At 49.1% G+C, this 21,723-nt stretch overlaps 1 protein-coding gene across 1 annotated transcript; it reads right to left on the bottom strand.

The window, feature by feature from the left end:
• Nucleotides 1–1,537: 1,537 nt before the first annotated feature.
• SF3A1 (splicing factor 3a subunit 1) lies at nucleotides 1,538–21,713 on the bottom strand. Its single transcript, XM_032309289.1, has 16 exons — nucleotides 21,534–21,713; nucleotides 18,679–18,800; nucleotides 13,664–13,871; nucleotides 12,259–12,516; nucleotides 9,627–9,701; nucleotides 8,761–8,911; nucleotides 8,264–8,457; nucleotides 7,282–7,399; nucleotides 6,816–7,001; nucleotides 6,048–6,169; nucleotides 5,699–5,944; nucleotides 4,929–5,136; nucleotides 4,301–4,455; nucleotides 3,204–3,305; nucleotides 3,009–3,080; nucleotides 1,538–2,229 (listed from the first exon to the last, which is right to left on the bottom strand). Exons 1-16 carry the CDS (start codon nucleotides 21,594–21,596, stop codon nucleotides 2,128–2,130), a joined length of 2,382 nt encoding a protein of 793 aa, XP_032165180.1. The 5' UTR covers nucleotides 21,597–21,713; the 3' UTR covers nucleotides 1,538–2,127.
• Nucleotides 21,714–21,723: the final 10 nt, after the last annotated feature.

The following is a 21,723-nucleotide window of genomic DNA, read 5'->3' as shown; positions in this document are numbered from 1 at the left end:
CACCCTAGGTCTCCTGACTCCCTTCCCAGTTGGTGTTCAGTGCAATTTCTGGTGTTAACTATGGAGAAGCAACCAGCAGTGCCTTCATTTTAGACACCCCAAAACATGGAACCCACTTCAGCCCTGGCCCCTGGGGAAACTTCCAGCAACCAGGTGGGAGGCAGATATCAAACGGGTAAGGAATAGCATCCCTTGACCAAGTTAAAAGTGTGAGGGATCAGTAGTTTGTAATGGAGCCATACAAGTGGTACTGCAGAAGGGCCACCTGAGCCCTAGGTCTGGAGTCAGAAGCTGCAAGCTTATGTGTACGGGACTAGGGGTGGGGGGCTGCTGGTGGTACAGAGGGTGGTGACTAGAATACTTGTTCTATGACTTTGGGAATGGCCTTACTCCTCGGAGCCCTGGAGATGACCTCGTGGGGCAGATAGGAAGATCCAACGGAGGGACTACAAAGAAAAGGCACTAGGTACTCTCAGGGGATAAACACACGTGAGATCTTCAGAACAGAATGAGCTTTAGGTTTCAAATCAGGAAATAGTTTTCAACAGGCTCTCACCTTCCTCCCTCTAAACACCCACAGCAGCGCCTAGCTCCCCATGATAGCACAATTCCGAAAATAACAGCCTGCGTCTGGCTCTTACTAGGAAGCAAGGCCTATGACAAACGTTTTGCACATATTCTCTTTTCAGCTTCTTACTGTGTGACTGAAGGCATGCAACCCACCGTCTCTGAGCTAAGTTGACTCAAGCATAAAACAGGAAGTTAAAACTGATGTAAGTTAAAACTGATGGAGTACTTAAATAATAAAGAGTAAATTGGTTAAATTCTATAAAATTCCTAGAATAATTCATGGCTCTCGCATAATTAAGTACTTTTTAAATAAAAATTTTAAAAAATTTCATGCCCCTATGGTCACTCAGGGTAAGCCACCTGATTAAGGTCACAGGGCCAATCAGGTGATGGATGATTCCAGGTGGTCAGGAAACTGCCACCCCTGAATCTCATCTCCATGTGTCTCTCCACTGCCCACTGGCCCAGGAACTGCATCATACTGGTCCTTGTTCTTCTGTGGTCCTGGCATGCTGAAAGCATTTTGTAGCAGTCTATTAAATACACAGAGTATGCCTTTGAAGTATCCAAATATTTTAAGAGCTACAGAAATAAATGTAAGACAAATTCATAAAAGACTTGGTGGTGGTTAAGAATTTAGTTCAAAGCCCAACATTCCAGCGCACCTGGGTGGCTCAGTCAGTTAAGCATCTACCTTCAGCTCGGGCCATGATCTCAGGGTCCTGAGAGTAAGCCCCACAGTGGACTCCCTGTTCCATGGGGAGTCAGCTTCTCCCTCTCCCTCTGCCCCTTCCCTGCCCCCCTCCTCCGCTTGTGCTCTCTCAAATAAAATCTTAAAAAAAAAAAACAAAAAACAACTCCAACATTCTCAGAGTAGAAGAGAAGACACAACGTACTGTGCCATGTTCCCACTGCCTTGGGTCTGGACAGAGCACAGGTGGCCAAGGGACAAGTCTTACAACACTGATTTCACAAGAAGGATACAAGAGGTTTATTAGACAACCCATGGCAAGATACAAAATAATTGATAATGAGAACAACCATACTCTATCAGTCAGGTGCTACTTGGGACTATGACACTATCCCACAGGACATTTCTGGGTTCGTATCTTCTAATGCGCTACCTAAAGAAATGAATCCCCTCAAATCAGGACTCAAACACAAAGGGATTATACAAAATGATTAATAATGACAACAACCATACTCTCATCAGCCAGGTGCTACTTGGTTCTATGACACTATCCCACAGCACATTTCTGCATTCACATCTCCTAATGTGCCACCTAAAGAAATGAATCCCCTCAAATCAAGACTCAAACACAAAGGGATTCCAGAGACCACTAGGGAAGAGACTAGCTTTGAAAGCTCTCCCTTATCAATGTAGAGAAGGGATGGGGTAAGAAAACTTGGCAGGACAATTTGAATTTCCAAACTCAGTAAGAGGGAAACAAGTGTACAAGGCAGGGTCTCCTGGGACTGGGGCAGAGAGCAGGACAGTGGGAGACAGGAAGAGGCAAAAACGGCAGTGGCTGAGACCTGACAGCAAGTTTCTCTTCTCTACTTCTTCCGCCCGCCTCTCTCCTTGAGGGCCAGGTGGATGATGGCGCCGTTGGCCATGTTGTAATAAGCCAATGAGTTGGAATCCTTGATGAAAATGCCCTGGAAAACAGACGATGTGCTTTAGCGTGGGGGCAACCTGGCCTTGAACAGTGTAGTTTTGTAACTCCCAACATCTATTCCCTCTGAACTCAGTGAATACAGGGGCCTGAGAGAAGACAGGGCAATGGCAGGGCATGTGGGTAGGGTTGGCACAGGGAGGACCGAAGGTCTCCAGTTCCCCGAGAATGCTCTGCTTTCCTTCTCTCCTAGCAACCCATGCTCTCCCTCTTTGTCAACTTCCCAAGAAGGTGGCCCAGACCAAACCCCATGGAATTCTGACCCTCAAATCTGAAGACCTTTCTGAGATCAATCCAAGAGTCTGAGACTGAGGCTCAGAGTAGCGATTTGTCAAAGTCCTGAGAGGGAGAATAAAGCAGCCCCATGTGGCTGGGTATGCACCAGGTGGAGCTGGACTATCACTTCTGCGTCCCTGCACAAAGCCAGGCTACCCCAGACCACACTGGCTGGGATGGCTCCACCACTGGGCCAGAAACCCACCACAGCATTCCAAGTCTTGTCCCCAGATGCCCACCCTAGTCACTGAGGCATAAAGGTTTCTGGGGCTCCACACAAGGCTATAACATGACCCAGCCACCCCAAGCCTCACCATGTCAGGCTAACTTGCCCTGGTACTCCCAGCCAGCATCACTGCTTCTAGAACAGATTCACATGGCTGCCCCCACATGTCTCTCCACTCCTTTGATTCCACAAGGGATTTAGTTTCTGGGATGGCAGAGGTGTTAAGACCCAAGGGGCAGGACCACCAACGTCCGACTCACCTCATACTGCAGCTTCTGTTTCCCTGCAGGCATACCCGTGGCTTCGTGAATCTTCACCTTGATGACAGAGACCTGTGGGACGGAGGTCATTCAACTCCTTGCTAAGGTCCGCTGAAGGAAGCTGACCTGCGCACCCCCCCACACGACTCCTTGGATCCCCTGCACCTGATGCCACTTAACAGCAGCAAATCATACCTGGTCTGTGAGCGGGAGTGTGAAGACCAGCACCTGTCCGTTCAGTTTCCATTCAGTCTTATCCTGCATGTTGGGCACTTGGACTTTGATGGACACTGGACCCTACAAAACAGGACATGGCAATTATGCCCGGGGAACCCTGAGCCCATCAGAAACTATGGTTTCCTATTCCTGGGCCAACATAAACAATGTCACCTGTCCATCTGGCCTCTTGGACCCTGGCCCAATTCACTAACAGCACTAGTGACATGGCACAACTCACTTCCCGTTTTTTCTTTTCTTTAAAATGGTTTCTTTTCCTTAAAATGGTCTCTACCGTGCCCCCTAGTGCGTCTAGAACTGACAAAGTGTTAAGAAAATGCCCTGTAAAAGCACCAGAAGCACCAGAGACAGAGAGCATATAAACTGCAAAGTCAGAAAACCTGGGCTCCCAACTCCTCTAACCAGGTCTCACTAAGCCTTAACACCAAGTTTATAAAGCAAGTGATCCCAACAGCTGCACGGTACTGCTGTAAGCACTGAGAAGACACGGGCCCACAAAATGCGTAGCTCACTTTGGCACTTCAGCTGGTACTGAGAAAATGGGAAGTGCTACCGGAAAGGGGGAAAAAAAAGCTCGGGTCAAATGGACTGGGGGAGTGGGGCTAGGACTGCTTCTGCCTCCTCACTAGATGCCGACAGACTCCCTAGGCTCTGGAAGCACCAGGATTTCCCTTATTTCTAGTATCCCAACAGAATTCCCACAACAGGGGGAACTCCAAAGGGCTGCAGCCAGAGGAGGAGGCCACAAAGAAATTAAGAACTACACCCAGGCTTTCTTTCAGTGTCCAGGGCCCCGTTCATACTCAAGTCCTGTCTGCTGGTCTCCACAAGAATTCACACCAGAGGGACCACCTACTCAGCCTGTTCCTTTCACTGTTAACTACGCATCCACTGGGCGCTCAGAAGCCCTTCCAGGCCTCCAATATCTGACTCAGGCCCCTAAAGCCAGAGGAGTGGGAGCGGAACATGGTGGGGCAGGGAATGTGGAACCACAGCGGGACCGGACCCCCCCAGCTGGGCATTATGACCATGGCTGGCACTCTGGTATCACTGACCTTGTTTCTGCGCAGGAACTCCTCTTCAGGCACGAGGCTGTCTTCTGTCTTCAGTTTTTTGGAGGCAGGCTCATCCTCCATGGGAGGCGGAGGGTGGACAGGGGGCATTGGGGCTGGAGCTGGGACAGGGGCCACAGGTGGAGCGGGCACAAATGCTGCAAGGACAAGAGTAAGTGGTTGCGTGAGTGGGAGGAAGGCCCTGGGACTCAGGGCTGGTAAAGGATGAGGGGAGATTGCAAAGGTTTCCCACTTTTCCCAGTCGAAAGTGTGAAGGGTCACTCCTCACCGAGTCTGGCAGCCAGCAGGAAACGGGGCAGCAGGGGCAGGACTGATAGACAGACTGGGTGCCAGCTGACAGGCAAGCATCACTGGGCCTCTGCACCTGTCTGGAGCCTGACCATCCTGGGTGCACAGACCCCAGCTTTGCCACGTCAGCCCATCTCCCCCAGGACCTGTGGCTCCCCAGCTCGTAGCTCAGGGACCACTCATGTGGGGAAGCTAAGGCTCCCCTCTGGGTTGGCCCCCCAGTTGTAACAGCTGGGCAGTACCGCCAGCCACTGCACTGCTCGCAGTTCTTAGTCTACAGTCCTGACCCAACGGCCTGGAAGGTGGCACGAGAGACACTGACCTGTTGGCACAATCATGGGGGGTGGACGGGGTGCCATGATAGGAGGGGCCGAGGGAGGCATGGGCACCACGTTGATCCTGGGCGCATGGATGATAGGCGGCATGGGGGCAATCACTGAGCCCGGGGGTAGTCGGACCACTGATGCCATTGGGGGGCGAGGCATGACAGGTACTGCAGACACAACTGTGGTACGGACAGGAGGCGGCATCTGCAGAAGAGGAGGGACCCAGAGGTCAAAGAAAGCCAAAGCTGGACCTCAAGGGCAAATAAGGCTGGTGATTAGCCCTCTGCAGCCTTTGACGATGGGGACTAGACAGCTCTGACAGAGTTCCCTGAGAGACTGAAGGCTCACAACCAGACTCTGACAGGGATTATGCTGAGAGGCCCAGAGTGACACTCTTTCCACTTGGGACTCAACCAGCTGCTTGTGGCAGATGCTAAAAAACCCACTAAAGAGGCTGACCTCAACTTAGCTTCCTGGAGACGGGCCAGAGATCCTCGAAGACCTGCTAAGCCCTGCAGCCCTTCTCTGTCCTAAGCCTGCTTCTCACATTTGCCTCTTGCCTCCCTCCCTCCCATGCTCCAATCCTCCCCCACAGAGGAAGATCAGACCAGAGGCTCCCACTTATAATTAAAGAGTTCTTTGTCTCTCAACTTGACCCAAACAGTGCCTGGGTCCCACTATAAGAAAGCTGTCCTTCTCAGCCAATAGTGTCCAACCCCAAGAACCAAGCTCTGCAAGATCAGTCCCAAAGTGGCTACTGGCTTACCGCGGGTGGCCGGGGCACGGAAGTAATGGGTGGGGCAGAGCTAGGAATGTTGGTGGCTGAAGACGGAGGTGGTGGCTGCTGGGGAAGTTCATTGGGTTTGCTAGGGCCAATCTTCTCTTTGGTATCATCCTCTGGCACCAGGCCCTTGGCCTTATGGATGGCCTCGATCTGCTCCTGGAGGGTAATGTTGGCCTGGGCAGCCTGCTGGGTCCGGGCCATGCTACCCGAGTGGCCGTCCCAGGTCACCTGCAAGGGAAAGAAAAGCCACAGCTTGTCAGGGATCCTAAAATGCAGCTCAAGTATACGATTATGAGAGTGGAGAAGGCACTAGAATCCATCAGAACTGCACCTTTTCCTCTGGCTTCTGGATTTCTTCCTCACCAATCTTCTTACCGATGGCTGTTTCTTCTACACCAAAGATGTCAGTACGCCGCTCAGCCAACTGTTTCAAGCTGCTTTCAATATCCAGACCTGGATGCAGTCACAGAACGGAGGCAGGGGACAGAAAGGAAACTAAAACCAGGTGCCCTTCTAACAGAGAGCCCCAACTCTCCTGGTGCAGAGTAGAGGCTAGTCCTATGGGGCAGGCTGAGTCTGGGTCCCAATATAGCACGCCCCATCTCTGAGCCTGGGGAAGCCCAACCAGCACTAAGGCTGTATGCTAGAGCTTGTCCAACCGCATGACTTAAGAAAAGCAATTGCAAGGACTGTGTCATGGCAAGTGGCAATCAGGACTACAAGCTTACTCTCCTGCCTCTGGGACAGTTTTCTTCCCATCGTGTCTCATTTCAAAGCACTAAGGGTGCTCCAGCCAGCAGAGCCCTCATTCTAAGACAGCCCCAAGATGGTCAACTTCCCCGGCTCTGGTATGTCTGGGATGGCGTCCATGTCAGGTGCCTGCCTTTGGAGGAGCCTTATGAAGAGTGCTTCTGGAAAATGGGCAATTCTTTTGTAGCATCACAGGCTGTACCTATCCTCACAAATTTCTGTCTGACCTCAGATGTTGCTCTGTTTGGTTAAAACAAACTGACCACATTTCAGAGATTCCCACGGCTCAAAGTAGGTCCGGGCTGAGTAAGAGCAGGGGTTTGGACTGGCTGGGCGAACCCCACCTCACCTGGTGCATATACTTCATCATCGCTCTGCTTCTCCCGGATGGAGCGATCTCGCTGCTCTAGCCAGCGGGGATCGAGAAGCCCGATGCGCATGTGCTCCTGCATTTTGCTGGCGGGGATCTTCTCCCCCGTGATTGGAGACACAAGATACTCATCTGGAGCAGGGGCTGGAGGCAGGGGCTTGGAAGCTAAAAGGAAAGAGATTTCTGAATGAGAACACTGGGAAGCAGCCAGGGTTAAGGGACTACGGTTTTATTTGTGTCTCCCTCATCTGAGACCCATCCATTTAGTGCCATGCTGTAGCCCGCCTTGTGCAAGACACCTGGGCACCAGAGATGACTCAGCTCTGTTCCCCATCACCAGGCCTGCGAAAGAGGGGCTATCGATGCCTTGGTGATATGCCACCTCACCCCCTCCTAGAAACAGACAGCACTGAGGAACATGTGAGGGCAGGAAAGAAGACCCTACCTTTGGGGTCATAATCCTTCCGAACAATGACCTGGTCTGGAGTTGGGGGCAGAGGAGGCGGCATGGGTGTCTCTGGGGGTGGGGGCACTTTCTGCCCTTCTTCTTCATCATCCGAACCCTGAAAAGCAAAGCAATGGCAGGACTCAGAAAAGAGCCAATAGGCCACCTCCCTGCAGCTAAGCCCTGGCGGCTCTCAGGGTGGCAAAGAGCCTAGGTCCCTGCCAGCCAGCATCCATGTGCTAAGCCTCCAGGGGCAGCCGAGGCCAGGCGGCAGCTGGCCAAGCTCCTTCCTCGCAACATGAATGGGAGTGCTGGGGGCCGTGGTGCTAACACTCCGCCCAGGCATTTCCAGCAGCTGGCACCAGGCAGTCCCAGGAGGCCAAGAGCAGTTAAACATGCTGGGGAGGGGTGTGGGGGGCAAGTCAGCGCTCAATGGTAGCTGCTCATGGAGGAACGCTGGGAGGGAGAGAAAAAGTCAATTCCCACAGACACAGGAGCCATTCTTCTCACACACAAATTCTTTCCAAGGGGAGGAGAGCTGCTTAGCTCTGAAGACTCTATGCCTGCTGGGAAGGGGTAGAGGTGGCCGAAAGGAAGCAGAGGCTACACTAAGAAAAGCTCTGGGAACTGCTGATCATTTGGGCCTAAGTTCAAATGCATCAAAGCATGTGGTGCAAAGTATTCCCTTACTGAGAGTTGGCATGGGGGCAGGAGGGAGCAGGGCCTCTGGGCGAAGCCGGGAAGGTCACAGAACAGAGCCAGCACAGCTTTCAGATCCTTGCCTATGAATGAATCTTTGTTGCCCAAGCTGGAAAGAGGCTCTATGCTCCCTGGGTCTGGGCAGCTGCTCAGCCAGCATGCCTTATTCGGGACCCACGCCTCCTCTTAAGGATCACAAGGGAGCTGATCTGAAATGTGAAGAGCACCCCCATACCAAGCTCCAGAGGGAAAGGCCGGCTTATAAGCCCTCCCAGAAGCATACCTCGTCCATGTCTTGCACTTGGGTATCCTGGTCCAACTGCGAAGGAGGCTCCTCCGCCTTCTCCTGTTTCTCGTCCTCCTCATCAGACTCGACCTCCATCTCAACCTCTTCACTCTCCCCAAACTTCTCGTAGCGCTCCTGAATGAGAATTCGGGCCCCCAGCTCCTCTGGGGTGGTGGGGGGAGGGAAATTCCCTGGCAGGGGGTAATCCAGAGTCAAAAGGAGACCTCCACAGACACTCCTTATCAAAGGCCTGCCCCTTGATCTACCCTCTACACACTGTAAGCTCTCCCAGCTCCAGACCCAAGGTCTGGCACATTTGCTCAATTGGGTTAAGTGGGACAATGTGGCAAATCAGAAGTCTTCTGGCAGCAGAGATAAAACAGATAGATAAAACCCTCTGGGGGGACTATAGTGCTCTGTGGGAAGAGATGTATACCTGAGATATTCCAGATGGTTCCAAGCTCCTGGCTTCCCACCTGGAGTCACAGACCTACCTTGCTCATTGGGTTGGAAGTCCACTGTTTCCACCACCACAAAATCATGCCAGTCAATCTGCGCATAGGCCACCCGCTCCTTCTCCTTTTCCTCCTCTTCCTTCTTCCTCTCTCGCTCCTGGAACTTGGCCCACTCCACCCGGTAACACACCTGGGGAGATAGGAAACGGCACAATGCTAAGCTGAATCAGGGTCTGTTCCTGATGGGTCTGACCCCTCCAGCACCTTCACCCAAGCCAGCATCTCCTTTGGAACAGGGAGCTGCTCGGCCCACAAGGGCAACTTCCTGGCGGAAACTATGGTATTTGCATTTGGTTTCAGTCAAGCCCAGTGCCCAGACAGGAAAAAAAAAAAAATCTAAATGCCACAGAAACCTTGTGTCTAGGCCTCAAGGACAGCCATTTGTTATAACCTCAGAGTTTTCTGCTTGAGTTGGCAAGGGGCGTGATGCTCACAGAACAGCAAGCTCTGTCCCAGGAAGTCTGACCAAGTACCCATGAGAGAAGCAGCGGTCTGAGAGCCTGAGAAACAAAGCCTTCATGCAGCCACCCAAAACAGGCAGTGCCAACCGGCCTTCTCTCGACTCTGAAAATGTGGGGCTTCAAATGGCATCTGTTGCCAGAAAACCTGTTCAGGAGTTGGCTTCTAGTAAGGGCAGAAAAGAGAAAGATCCAGTAAAACTGAAAGAAAAGCAGAAAGGGAGCAGAGAGCCCAGGATTCTTCAGCCTTTGTGGCCACAAGGTCTTTCTTTCCACCACTCCTGTGCCTAGAACACAACAAGGTCCCGCCCTGGAGCCCATTTCCAAATATGAAACAACCCACACAAGGTCACTTGCATTGAAGTAACTAGTTATAATTTAGTTTACCTGGTCCAAAACTTCTCGGGGGTTCTCAGCCTCTTTCTTGAGCTTTGTAAATAAGCCTTTAGGAGGAATCAAGATCTGAAACATGGGAAGAGTTAAAGCAACTGTCAGTGCAGCACAACCCAGGACAAAGAGGGGGCTTCCCGGGGCTTGTGGAACGGCACAGGACAAGCAAAAGCATGGGGTTCCAGGTCCCAATCCCAGCTCCACTTTGCTGTGTGACTTTGGGCAAGTCACTTAACCTCTGTAACTTGGCTGTCTTCTATAAACAGTAACATCACTGCTTAAAGGTGGCACAGTCAATGTAAAAGGCAGCTGCAAGGACGAGCAAGAAAATCCACAAAAGAGCACTACCCACCACCCAGCGTACAGTCCACATGCCCTGGCTGCTCTCAACACGGGGCTGCTACCACCCTCGAGCACATGCCACCAGGCCCTTTCGCACGTGCTCACCTGATGATCCTACTCCACACTACTGCCCACAGATCCCAACTCCCACATTCTGTCCCCTGCTTTCCGTTTCTCCATAGTATTTATTACCATCGGACAACCACTGACATTGCACTTGCTTTTCGCCCCCCTCACCAGACCAGAAACTCTGTAAAGACAGAGATTTCTCTGTCTTCTGTTCACTATTATATCTCCAGCATTTGAAAGAAAGTCTGACACTGAATATATAGTTGATGAGACAATGAATGATGGCATTGTTCAAAACAGCATAAATCCCAACAGTTTATCATTGGTAAAGTGGCTCAGCCCTACTCTATCATTCCTAGACCTCTACCTCAGAAATAAATCTGCCCTAGAGTCTCCAATGACTAGAGACCGACACCAGTGCCCTCAGGTTAGAGTACTAAATGTCAATACCCAAGTCCTGAGAGAAAAGGAATAATAGGAAAGTAACAGACTACAAAGGGATCTGGGGACGTTTAACCCTGGAAGTGGTCCACTAGGTAAAATCAAGGCAGGGCTCCCTTAAAATTGTTACCGTGTAATTAATTACACTAACCCTCTGGCTTTCCATGATTGTTATTTTAATGACTCTACCATTTTTTTACTTGATCATTTTCTAAATACACACATTTTTACAATTCTTTCTAGTTACATACTTAGAATGAACTAAGTAAATTATTACAGTCCTTTCAAGCCAGATCTTTAATGTGCTGTTTCTAAATATCAAGAACAGATGTACAAACCAGGCAACTAAAAAGAGAATGCAACCGCCACAAGAAGTTGGGGGGGGGAAAAAGCACCAAAAAAAAAAAAAAACAAAAAACCCCCAAAACCCAAGCCACTAGCAAATCTGTATCAGTGTGCTTTGCAAGAAATTAACAATCTGTTTTTAAATACTAATACCCACTTGTCCAGATTCTTGATTACAACAATGTAGCATGAAATTAAGATCTTCTTGTTCCAGACCCTGAGGCCCAGATCTTAGGGGCTAGAGTGAAAATGCCAGAGTTCAAGTCCCCAGCTCAGCCCTGACAAAATTAATTCTCTGTGCCTACTTCCTCTTCTATAAAAATACATACAGCAGTGGCTAATTTATCAATTACCACAGATTAAATGAGAAAATGCTACATATATAAATATTTCAACAATACTGTCTCTATCTCCTTAAGTTACACTGTCTCCCAATGCTTACTTAAATTATATTTCTAATCCAAGGTACTTTTTAGGGTGAAGAACAACATAGTTGTTGGGGTCAGTGCAGCTACTTACTAGCTGAGAGACCATGAGTAAGGGACTTCAACTCTCTGAGCCTATCTCTGCTTTTGAAAAAGGGGAAGGGGAGGGGGAATACTTCCTGGATTCTTATGATGATTAAACTGGGCAAAAGAAGGCAACTATTAAGGGCTTCCTTCTTCTCAGGTCCCGTGCTAGGCAACTGAACATTCTGATGTACTTCAAAGCAGCTAGCACTTGGCCTTGTCACATAGCAAGCACCATCCTAATGGCAGTTATCAATCACACGTTTCACTGCTCTTTAAAATCAGCAGTCTAGGGGCACCTGGGTAGCTCAGTGGGTTAAGCCTCTGCCTTCAGCTCAGGTCATGGTCTCAGGGTCTTGGGACTGAGCCCCACATCAGGCTCTCAGTTCAGAAGGGAGCCTGCTTCTCTCTCTCTCTCTGCCTGCCTCTCTGCCTACTTGTGATCTCTTTCTCTGTTAAATAAGTAAATAAAATCTTAAAAACAAACAAAGAAGCAAACAAAAAAACCCCCCCAGCATTCTATGCTACATTTAAATGGCAGAATGGAATAGAAATCAAGACTTTAGGGACACCTGGGTGGCTCAATCAGTTAAGTAGCTGCCTTCAGCTCAGGTGATGATCCCAGGGTTCTGGGACTGAGCCCCACACTGGGCTCCTTGCTCAGAGGAAAGCCGGCTTCTCCCCTGCCTACTGCTCCCCCTGACTGTGCTTGTTTTCTCCCTCCCTCTCTCTCTGCGTCAGATAGATAAAATCAGGATAGATAAAATCTTTACTTAAAAAAAAAAATCTAGACTGTACACTGAACTGGAATTTTTAACCTCTGCCCGAGGGCCCACAGACGAGTCAAGTTCTTAGAGACACAAGTAGATACAGTGCCTTCCTGCCCTAGGCCCAGCACCCCTGCCCCTGTCCTGCCCAGGCACCTTGGTGTACTGTTCCACCAGCTTTGTGAAGTAGTTGAAGAGGCTATGCTGCGGGCGGAGGAAGTCAAACTGGTAGTTACGTTGCTCCTTCTGCATCAACTGGGTCAGAAACTGGCGGCCGTTCCTGGCCACAAACTGAGCCGTCAGCTTCACCACGTCCAGGTCAAAGGCTGAGATGGAGGGGGGGTCTGCTATGAACTCAAACTCAGGAGGGGGCTCTTTCGGCACGATGGTCTCTTGTATCACCTGGGCTTGAACCTAAGACGCGGAGAGAATGTGAGGCTCGAGAGAGGGTAGGAAGACACTCCCGACAGGATGGCACAGGCCTCCACATTTCTGCCAATCACCTGCACACCACTGGCCCACAGTGTGAGAGAATCCTAACTCACAAGAGCAGTGATTTCTTGGCCAACTGTGGCCTCCACTCCCTGAATGGCTTGGACCAAGAACCATGCCCCTCTGTATTTCTGTTGTGGCCATGAAACCGAGGGCCAAAATCGGGTGGCAGAAAAAATTCTGACAAACACATGCCTTATTAAATCCCACCCCAGGGGGATGAAGGACACAGTCAGCCCTACATGTCTGCAGAGGACCCACTGGACAGAGGACTTCCACATTTGTTACCACGCCTGACCTCCACACGAACCATGTGGTGGACAGAATTACTAGTGTGAATCCCTTTTACAAATGAGGAAACTGGGGTAGCCTGAGGCCCTAGAAGTGGTAAACTACAATGGAAGGTCACAAAATCTATTCCAACCTTTATTTCCCACTGTAAAACAGGAGGTAGCCTTTGCCACCATGCTCCAGGAATACAGCAAAGAGAAGGGACCAGTCTTAGGTCTATACAGGAGGCAAAATGTGCCAGCCCTTATTGTCTTCACTGATAACCCTAAATGTCCCTAGTGATGGACTTAGAGAAGATTAGGGTATTAAGGCGGGCCACATGGAGGGACCCCAGGAAGGTGAAATGGATGGGAGGGATGGCTCAAGGGGCCCACAAGCCACATCACAGCACTGTCCTCGCTCCATGGACAAGGCAAAGAGGAGGGCCAAGGGCCTAAAATCTGGATTGCTGACCCTGTGGCCTGGGTCAAGCGTACTTCCCCAAGCCTCAGGTTCCTCATCTGTAAAATGGTCACTTTGCTGTCCTCCTCACGAGCTGCTGGGAGGTGCCAATGAGACTCCTAAAATACTGAGCACAGAGCTGGACAAGCAGTGCTCAAGAAACATCAAAGGCCACAGCACTTTGCTACCTGAGCCTCAGCGTCTTCATCTGTGGATAGAAACCTCATATCTCTCCCTGGCTGGTAGTGAGGTTTAGACAGCAGAGCTCATTACCCTCCCCTCCATGGCCTGCCTTCCCTCTCAGCCCTGGGGATATGAAGGAGGGGATGGCTCTAACCTTCTGGGGCAGCTGCTGCTGGGTGGCCTGCTGCTGCTGCTGCATGACCTTGGGGATGGCGGCCGAGGGCTCCTGAGCCTTCCCCTCCTTGAATTCGCTGACCTTGTGGCGGTAGTAGGCATGGTAAGGATCGTTAGGGTTCAAGAAGTTAAACTTGGGATTGTTGATCTCATTCTGTCGTATCCTAGCTTCAAATTCAGGTCCGTTTCTACAAGGAGGAAAAGAGAGAATTAACACCACAAGCCTGACAATTGCCTAAATGCAGAACACTGCCCCTTCAAGCCCCCTACTTGCCACCACTTGCCACTCAAGCTAGCCCAGGCCTGAGCGCAGCAGAGGTCCTCCTCGAGGCTCCTAGTGTCAGTGGCCAAAGTCCTCCGCCTCCTCCAAGGTTGGGCCAGGCCTCCACAGGGTCTCCCAGACCTCTATTGCTCCTGTAGCTCTTCTGCTAGTCCTGCCATCCCACAACTATCTAAACTCATTGCTTTTTTCTTTGAATAAATTTATTTTAAAATGCAGTTTAAAAAGAAGACGTATTACTACTTCACATAAAAATCAGTAGAGCTTTACACTAACAAAAGGAAACATAAAATTAAACACAATGAAAATAAAGTAGTATCATTAAAGTCTCGCTCCAAGTTTGCTGAGATGAAGGCCAGTTCTCTTAGTTAAAAAGGGAGATGACAGAGGGCTGCAGTGGTGTTAAGGATACTCTAGCACTAAACTGACACTTTGTCCTTTGGGTAACCACAAGGGTTGGAAAAAAACATCTAAGTGTAAACAATTTCATGTAATGCTTTGTCCAAGTACCACCTAGAATCACCTCATTTAGTACTGGGTGAGGCCCACAAAAGAAACACTGTGCTCTCCAAGGACCCGGATCTGTGTTGCTGCATACGGCACATCCACATGACAAGAGGAGAGCTTTAGAAGGGAGATCTCCCATCTCTCCCCGTACTGAGAAAGTTTCCCACATATACCCTAGGTCTTTGCATGCCTTTAAAAACCTCAGGACTGGGGCACCTGGGTGGCTCAGTTAACGGGTTAAGTGTCTGCCTTTGGCTCAGGTCATGATACCCGCGTGCTGGGATCAAGCCCCACATCAGCCTTCTTGCTCAGCAGGGAGCCTGCTTCTCCTTCTCCCTCTGCTGCTCCCCCTGCTTGTGCGCTCTCTCTCGCTATTTCTCTCCCTGTCAAATAAATAAATTCTTTATAAATAAATAGATAAATACCGCAGGATTAAAAAAAAAAAAAAGTCCCTCTCATGATATTTGGGGAACCCTGATTTTAAGGAGTCCCAATGGTAACATTTCAAGGGTGTCTAACATATATAATACCTGTGTCACTCAAAAAGCACAATAAACTTAAAGACATAAGATATGGACACATACATGTTTTGAGTTCACTTCTGACTCACCAAGTTACCAAACCTTCCACTCTCTTTTTTTTTTTCTTCCTTACTAGATTACCAGGTTATTATAAAAGGATATTTTAAAGAATAAAAACAAACGGCCAGATGAAGAGTCACACAGGGATAGGTCTGGTAGAGTCCTGAGCACAGGAGATTCTGTCCCTAGAGTCTGGGGTACACCAGCCTCCTGGAACCCTCTCTGATGTGTTCTTGTTCACCGACATGGAAGCTCTCTGAATCACTCTGGTTAGGGTTTTTTTAATGAAGACTTCATGCCACAGGAATGATTGATTAAATCACTGGTCATTGATGACTGAACTCAATCACCAGCCCCTCTCCCCTCCCCAGAAGTCAGGGGTCCAAACTTCTCTGTCTCAAATTCCCATGTGTAAAATGCAGCTAATACGACCTTCTCTCTCTACCCTGGAGAACTCAGAAGATCAAATCAGTTAAGGAGATGGCTAAGTCTTTTGGAATCATACAGCAGCCTGAAATGCAAGGGCTGTTATTCCTATGAAGGCTAGAAAGGGCTGTTCCATAAACACTAAAGATGATGTGGGTATTAGATGTTTGTGGTGGGGCACCTGGACAGTTCAGTCAGTTAAGCGTCCAACTCTTGATTTCAGCTCAGGGCATGATCTCGGCTCAGGGCATGATCTCGGCTCAGGGCATGATCTCAGGGTTGTGAGATCGAGCCCTGTATCTGGCTCTCCACTCAGTGCAGAGTCTGCTTCAGATTCTCTCTATCCCTCTCCCTCTGCCCCTCCTCCTTTTCTCTCTCTCTCTCTCACACACACACACACACACTTTCTCTCTAAAATAAATAAAATCTTAAAAAAAGATGTTTGTGGGGCCTCTTCCCTCACTCCTCCAGCCAGAGCCCCGCACTGAAAAGATGCCCTGAACATATCAAGGGACAGATGGTTCCAGGGGCTGCTGGCAATAGCAGCTTCACACTCTCGAGACTTTCACACCCTGACCTTGCTAGCTGGAGGGCGAGACAGGGTACAGGCAATGCTGTGCCACAGATTAGCCTTCGTACCAAACTGTGCCATGGTGGTGCTCATCAACACCCAGGCTAGGTCCTCTGCAAGTTCTGGTCACACTCTGTAGCATGAATAACACCATGGGGTCTTAATTAGGCAATGTATGAGTCCAACTGGAACCTCATGCTTGGGGAAGAAGCACCTTCCACCTTCTGAAATAATGCAAACTACACACTCAGGTACTGATAAAGTAGGCCATCATGCCCAGCAAACACCCAGGGCAGACAAAGGGCTGCTCAAAAAGGGTGGGGGGTGGCGCTCTGCTTGTCTCCTCCATCACTGCCTCCTAAGCCATAACCTCACCACATCTGGGAATAATCTGAAAGAAAATGAGAAGGCAGGAATGTTCATTCCAAGCTATTCTTTTCCTTTAAATTAACTTAATGTTAATTTTAGAATTATGTTCTCTAACACAAGGAATAGATTTCAGCACAAAAAGACATGATTCTGAGTCAACGCAGCTGGTGGGACTTTTTAAGGGTAATTTCCACTTCAGCTTCTTGACAGGAGAATGTAGGAAAGACCAAACCTAGAGAGGAAAAAAAACTTCTTTCGGAAAAACATACTCAGTGATTTTAACTGAATGCTCCATCAATCAATGTGTGAGATTCAACAGAAGTGGAAAGATGGTCCCATATGCTTCCTTTATCCCAGAGTGAGATGATGCTTGTCTGTCCCTCCAATGCAATGTAAACGAAAGCAAGTCCACAGATACTTAAAAATGCCTACAAGGCAATCACCTAAGCCAAAAATAAATCTAAAAATATGGATGCATACATTTTTATTTTTAAGAAAACTTGGATACTCATTTCTGTGGCAGCAGAGGCTGGCACAAAATTATTGGAAAGCTACTTGGCAAAATGTTTAAGAAAATCTTTAAAAATTCTCTTTAAGCCAGTTATGTGCCACACAGAATTTTCTTCTAAGAAGACAATCTAGAAGGAAAAGAAAATGCTCAGATTTCCCCCACAGTTTTGTGTGCCAAACTGAAATGCTGGAAACAACTTGGAGGAAAGGAGAGAGGAGACAGCCAAGTCAAGGGAGGCCTGTCACCTCAACATGGTGCGTTGAGGATGGCGCAGCAGCAGAGGACTGTGGAGCAACAGGAGAAAATGCTTCTAACACAGCACAAAGGGGAAAAGCAGGATGTGAAAGTATGTACTAATATTACAAGGGTCTAAAAAAGGACGTCAAGGACCAGAAGGAAACAGGAAAGTGAAAACAGCTGGTAGAAACTATTCTGGTAATGAGACTGTGGTGATTCTTCCTCTAACACCCTTTTCCTATTTATTCTGTTTTTAAAATTATCAGGGCAAAAAGAGAAGCATGAGCGTTGCTATGAGACGTTGAACATTTATCATAAACACTTACTGCCCTGAACCTAACATTGTTCCCCCAAGCACAGAGCAGATTTAATGCAATATCCTGGTTAAGCAAAGCCTTTGAAATGTGAGGCTATGAATCCGCATGGAGCCTGACAAGTAAAAGGCCTCAGAGTAACCTATGTTTCACTTTATTAAGAGGCTGGGAAGGAAGAAACCCTCTATTAAAATGTACTGTGATGGGGATACTGCCTTGGGATCAAGGCAAGGCCCTCTGGAGCACATGTGCCCTGACCAAGGGCAGCGGTCTGTTCAAGGTGGGCAGCTGCTTACATGCAATGAGTTGTCCAGTTTGTTGACAAAAGCCAGAAATCCAGATTTACTGTGCAAGCTCCTCATTTTTAAATGGTAGCAACTTATTCAAAAATACATTATTGTGACGGTGACTGGGTGTTTCAATTGGTTGAGTGTTTGACCCTTGGTTTCCGCTCAGGTCATGATCTCATGGGTCACGGGATCAAGCCTGTGTCAGGCTCCCTGCTGAGTGGGAGTCTGCTTGAAAATTCTCTCCCTCTGCCCTACCCTTTCCCTCCCTTCCTCTCTAATAAATACATCTTTAAAAAAATATGTATCATGAGGAAAAACAACAGCTCTATAGGCTGCATGTGGCCTGCCGGCTGCCAAAAAAATACTTTAACTCGGGCGGGGGGGGGGGGGGGGGGGGCTGCTGACCTTTGGAGTCAAGCGGCCACAGAGGATTCCATCTGAGGAGCAGATGTGTGTAAAACATGATGGGGAAGGATGAGATGAATTCGCACTGACTTCCAAGTCATCCACAAAGACCGCACTCAGTCCCATTCCCTCTCTCCTGCCTCATAAGAACTCTGAGCTCGTATTTTATTCCATCCTGCAGAGGCGTCAGTGGAAGCTGTGAGGAGCACAGTTCTTGCATAATGAGAATGACCAACTCCCTTTTTATGTCTTCCTCCGGCCAGCAGCTCAGACACAAACACAGACACAAATACTCTCCCTGACAAAACAGCTTTCCAGGCACTTCCTCAGGCCTATTTTGGAAGCACAGGTTCCTGGTGCTTCTGGGGCTGGGTGTGATTCACATTCTGTCACTGCCATGCCATGCCGAGACACTAATCCTGACCGTGGCCCACCTCACCAGCATGCTGTGGTGTTAGATGAGCTAACGGGCCCAGGCTGACAATGCAGAAGCAGCTATGTTACCTGGCCACAAAGCTGGCAGTCTTGTCAACGATATTCCTGACTTCTGGAGGAGGATAAATAATTCCCACCACTGGCTTGGAGGGGGTAGAATCCTCCTTCGAAGAAGCTTCTTCTTCTGTGGGCTGTGAAAACAAGAAAAGGAAAATAACGTCTTGAGGTTCCTGATATGGGGGACTGAAGTCAAACTCCTCTAAAATCATTGAGAGCATGGACTCTCTCCCAGGGACTTTCCTTGAGTTAGGACCTTCTGCTCCAGAAAACCGGCTCTTAACTGCACTGTGCCCGCATGGGACTCTCCTGGGGAACCGGTGGAAAGAGCAGCCTCCTTGACTCTCACAAGCTAGCCAGTCTGTGACACCAGGAACGTGGATTTTTACCAAGTGGCCAGACGATTCAGATTTGGGGGAGAGGGGAAAGGATCTGACCACATTCTAAGAAACCATCTTCCAGAATCCAGAAGGCCATGTCTTTACCCAGGGATGTTCCTGGCACGGAATATTTAATGACTGCTAAATAAAGATGGGAAATTCTGCTGGCAGTGCCTTATGCCCCTTCCCTCTGCACCTATTCTTGTCTTAACCACCACTCAATGCTCAAATGTTCTGTGAAACCCCACTGAAATGCACAACATCAACTGTCCCATAAATTCCAATATTCTTTCTTCACCAGCTTCTTTCCATTAGTAAACAAAGGGTGAGTCTCTCATCTGGAAAAAAAAGATAGCATTTCCCTGCCTTCATATTCTTTTCTGCTGTTACACTCTCCCCCTCTTCCTCTGATAGCTAAATATCCTGAATTTCCGCAGTCTTGCCATTCCCACTTCCCCACCTCCCATCTGGTCCCCATCCATTTCAAGTGCCCTTCCAAAAGTCAAACATGACTGCCTAGAGCCAACTATAGCCAGCTTCTGGTCATGTGACCAGTGACCATTCCTTCACAAAACTCTCCACTCAACTCCCATGCCCCATTATCTGTGTCTTTCCTTCCTGCTCACCACTCCACCTGAGCGAGTTTCCCTCCTGGCTCCTGTTTCACCTCCTGCCCTATATTAGGGTTTCCCAAACTTCTATTCTCCACAGTATTCACACTGTACTCAGGCACTCACAACTATGGCCTTTACTTCCCCTACCACCTCGGGACTGAACAACCCCACCCAAAATGATGCCTCAGATCACTGTTATGTGTCACAGAATTCTAGATTGAGCGGCTCCGGGGCACTTTTCCTCTCAAACCGCTTTCCTCATCAACGGCCAACCACGCACTCAGTCATCCAAGTCAGAAACATGGCCCTCTTCTCCCTTCCTCGGCCTCCATATCCAATGGTAACAGTTATCAAGCACACAGCAGGTTCCATATACCTTTCTAAAAACTTTAAATATATTAACTCCACAGCCGTTATCAGAGGCCCATGATGTGAATACTCATTACCCTCATTTTACCCGTGACAAAATCGAGGAACGTAAAGCTTAACTAGCCCAAATGGCAGAACCAGGAATCCAACACATCACTTGAGCTGAAGAGCCTGCACCACCAGTCATTGCGTGACTTGCGTTTGCCCATCCAGTCTGTCCCACCCCCACCCCCAACAGATCTAGGGCAGGCGCTCAGAATCTTTTGAGTAACTGTACTCCTATATATTCTCATCACTACCTGCCTACATGAATTTCTGAAACACAGATGTCAGTTATCCAGCTTCAAACTCCTCCTTTTCTCCCCACTGTGTACTAGGAGAAGTTCAACCGCCCCCAAAATGCATCTTTTGCTACCACTCTCCCACTCCTAAACTTCAACAATACTTTTTAATTTACTCTCCACCAGAGATACCAGGTGATCCCTACCCTGGTGTCTTTGTAATTATCTGGTATTACCTCACTTTTCCCCAAGTGACTGGGAAAATGCCAAGGATATAGATGTACTTAAAATGAACCTCTTTTGTCGTGTACTCTGCTATATTCCCAACCCAAAGCAGTGGTCCCCATACAATATGTGCTCAGTAAACGTTTGCTTAATGAATATAAGATGCTGTTAACCTTTCCAATCACCTGTCTGGCAAACTACTAATTCATCCTTTTAAAAGCAATTCACCTATCACTCATGTGGGTTTCACCTACTTTAATTTCCCCTTCACACCATCAAAGAAATGTTGATTAGTTTCTTTTGTACCTGATCCTTATAGGGCCTATCACAACATACTGCAATTATTTACACACCTCTTTCCCCCTCAGCTGATTTAAGGGCTGGCTGGTATCATTTATGGTGATCGAAACAATAACCATTTGTAGAATGTTCACTTATATGCCTCCCCACTTAGAACTGTGACCTCCCTAAACTAGGTATGTTTCATTCATTCTAAACACCAGCCTTGCATGGTGTTTAGCTTAAAGCAGATGCTGGGAATTAACAAAAACGTACCGTACAGGTTGGAAAACTAGGGATTACTGGGCAAAAACCGGCGGGCTGGGCAGGCGGCGGTGGGGGACGGCGACGGTGGGCCCAATAACCACAGAAAACCTATGGATGGGCAGGATCAGTGCTTCTCAAACTTTAATCAATCACCTTGAGATCTTGTTAAAATGCATAAGTATTTAGGTCTGGCATTTCTAATTAACTCCCAGGTGATGCTGATGCTGTTGGTCCGCGGACCACACTTTGAGAACCACTGTTCCAAGAGCGCTTCTTTTGCTACCAGAAGAGAGCGCAGAGCGGGAAGCGCGCTGCCTCCTGGGACTTGTAGTCCCTCCAAGCCCTCGTAAAGCGGCCGCTTCCTCCTCCGCACAAGTGAAGAGGGCCCGCACCGGAGGGGAGGACCCAGGCCAAGGATCGGGCTGCCGGTAGAGGTGCGGGGGTCGCGGTACCTGTTTGGGCTCGGTGGCCGCGGGCGGTGGCGGGGGCACCGCCTGCACGGGTCCGGCCGGCATGACTGCGACGCTCAGGGCTGCCAGTCCGCCTCGCTGAAGGTGAGCGGGGCTGCGTCAAAGCAGCTCCCCGCACGGACGACACGACAAGCTCCCAAGATGGCGGCGGCCGACAGAGTCGTCGCGGAGG

Source organism: Mustela erminea, chromosome 13 (assembly GCF_009829155.1).
Source record: "Mustela erminea isolate mMusErm1 chromosome 13, mMusErm1.Pri, whole genome shotgun sequence".
Lineage (NCBI taxonomy): Eukaryota > Metazoa > Chordata > Mammalia > Carnivora > Mustelidae > Mustela > Mustela erminea.
Note: the sequence above shows the minus strand (reverse complement) of the source record. Positions and strands in the feature narration are given on the sequence as shown.

What these genes read in the sequence shown, in the direction of transcription:
- SF3A1 (XM_032309289.1), bottom strand. Translation starts at nt 21,596, where the DNA reads ATGCCGGCCGGACCCGTGCAGGCGGTGCCCCCGCCACCGCCCGCGGCC. An exon ending in TGGTGGAACAGTACACCAAG is followed by an intron (nt 9,702 to 12,258) that starts GTGCCTGGGCAG and finishes CCCATGTTTCAG; the next exon opens with ATCTTGATTCCTCCTAAAGG. An exon ending in CTTCCAACCCAATGAGCAAG is followed by an intron (nt 8,458 to 8,760) that starts GTAGGTCTGTGA and finishes ACCCCCTGCCAG; the next exon opens with GGAATTTCCCTCCCCCCACC.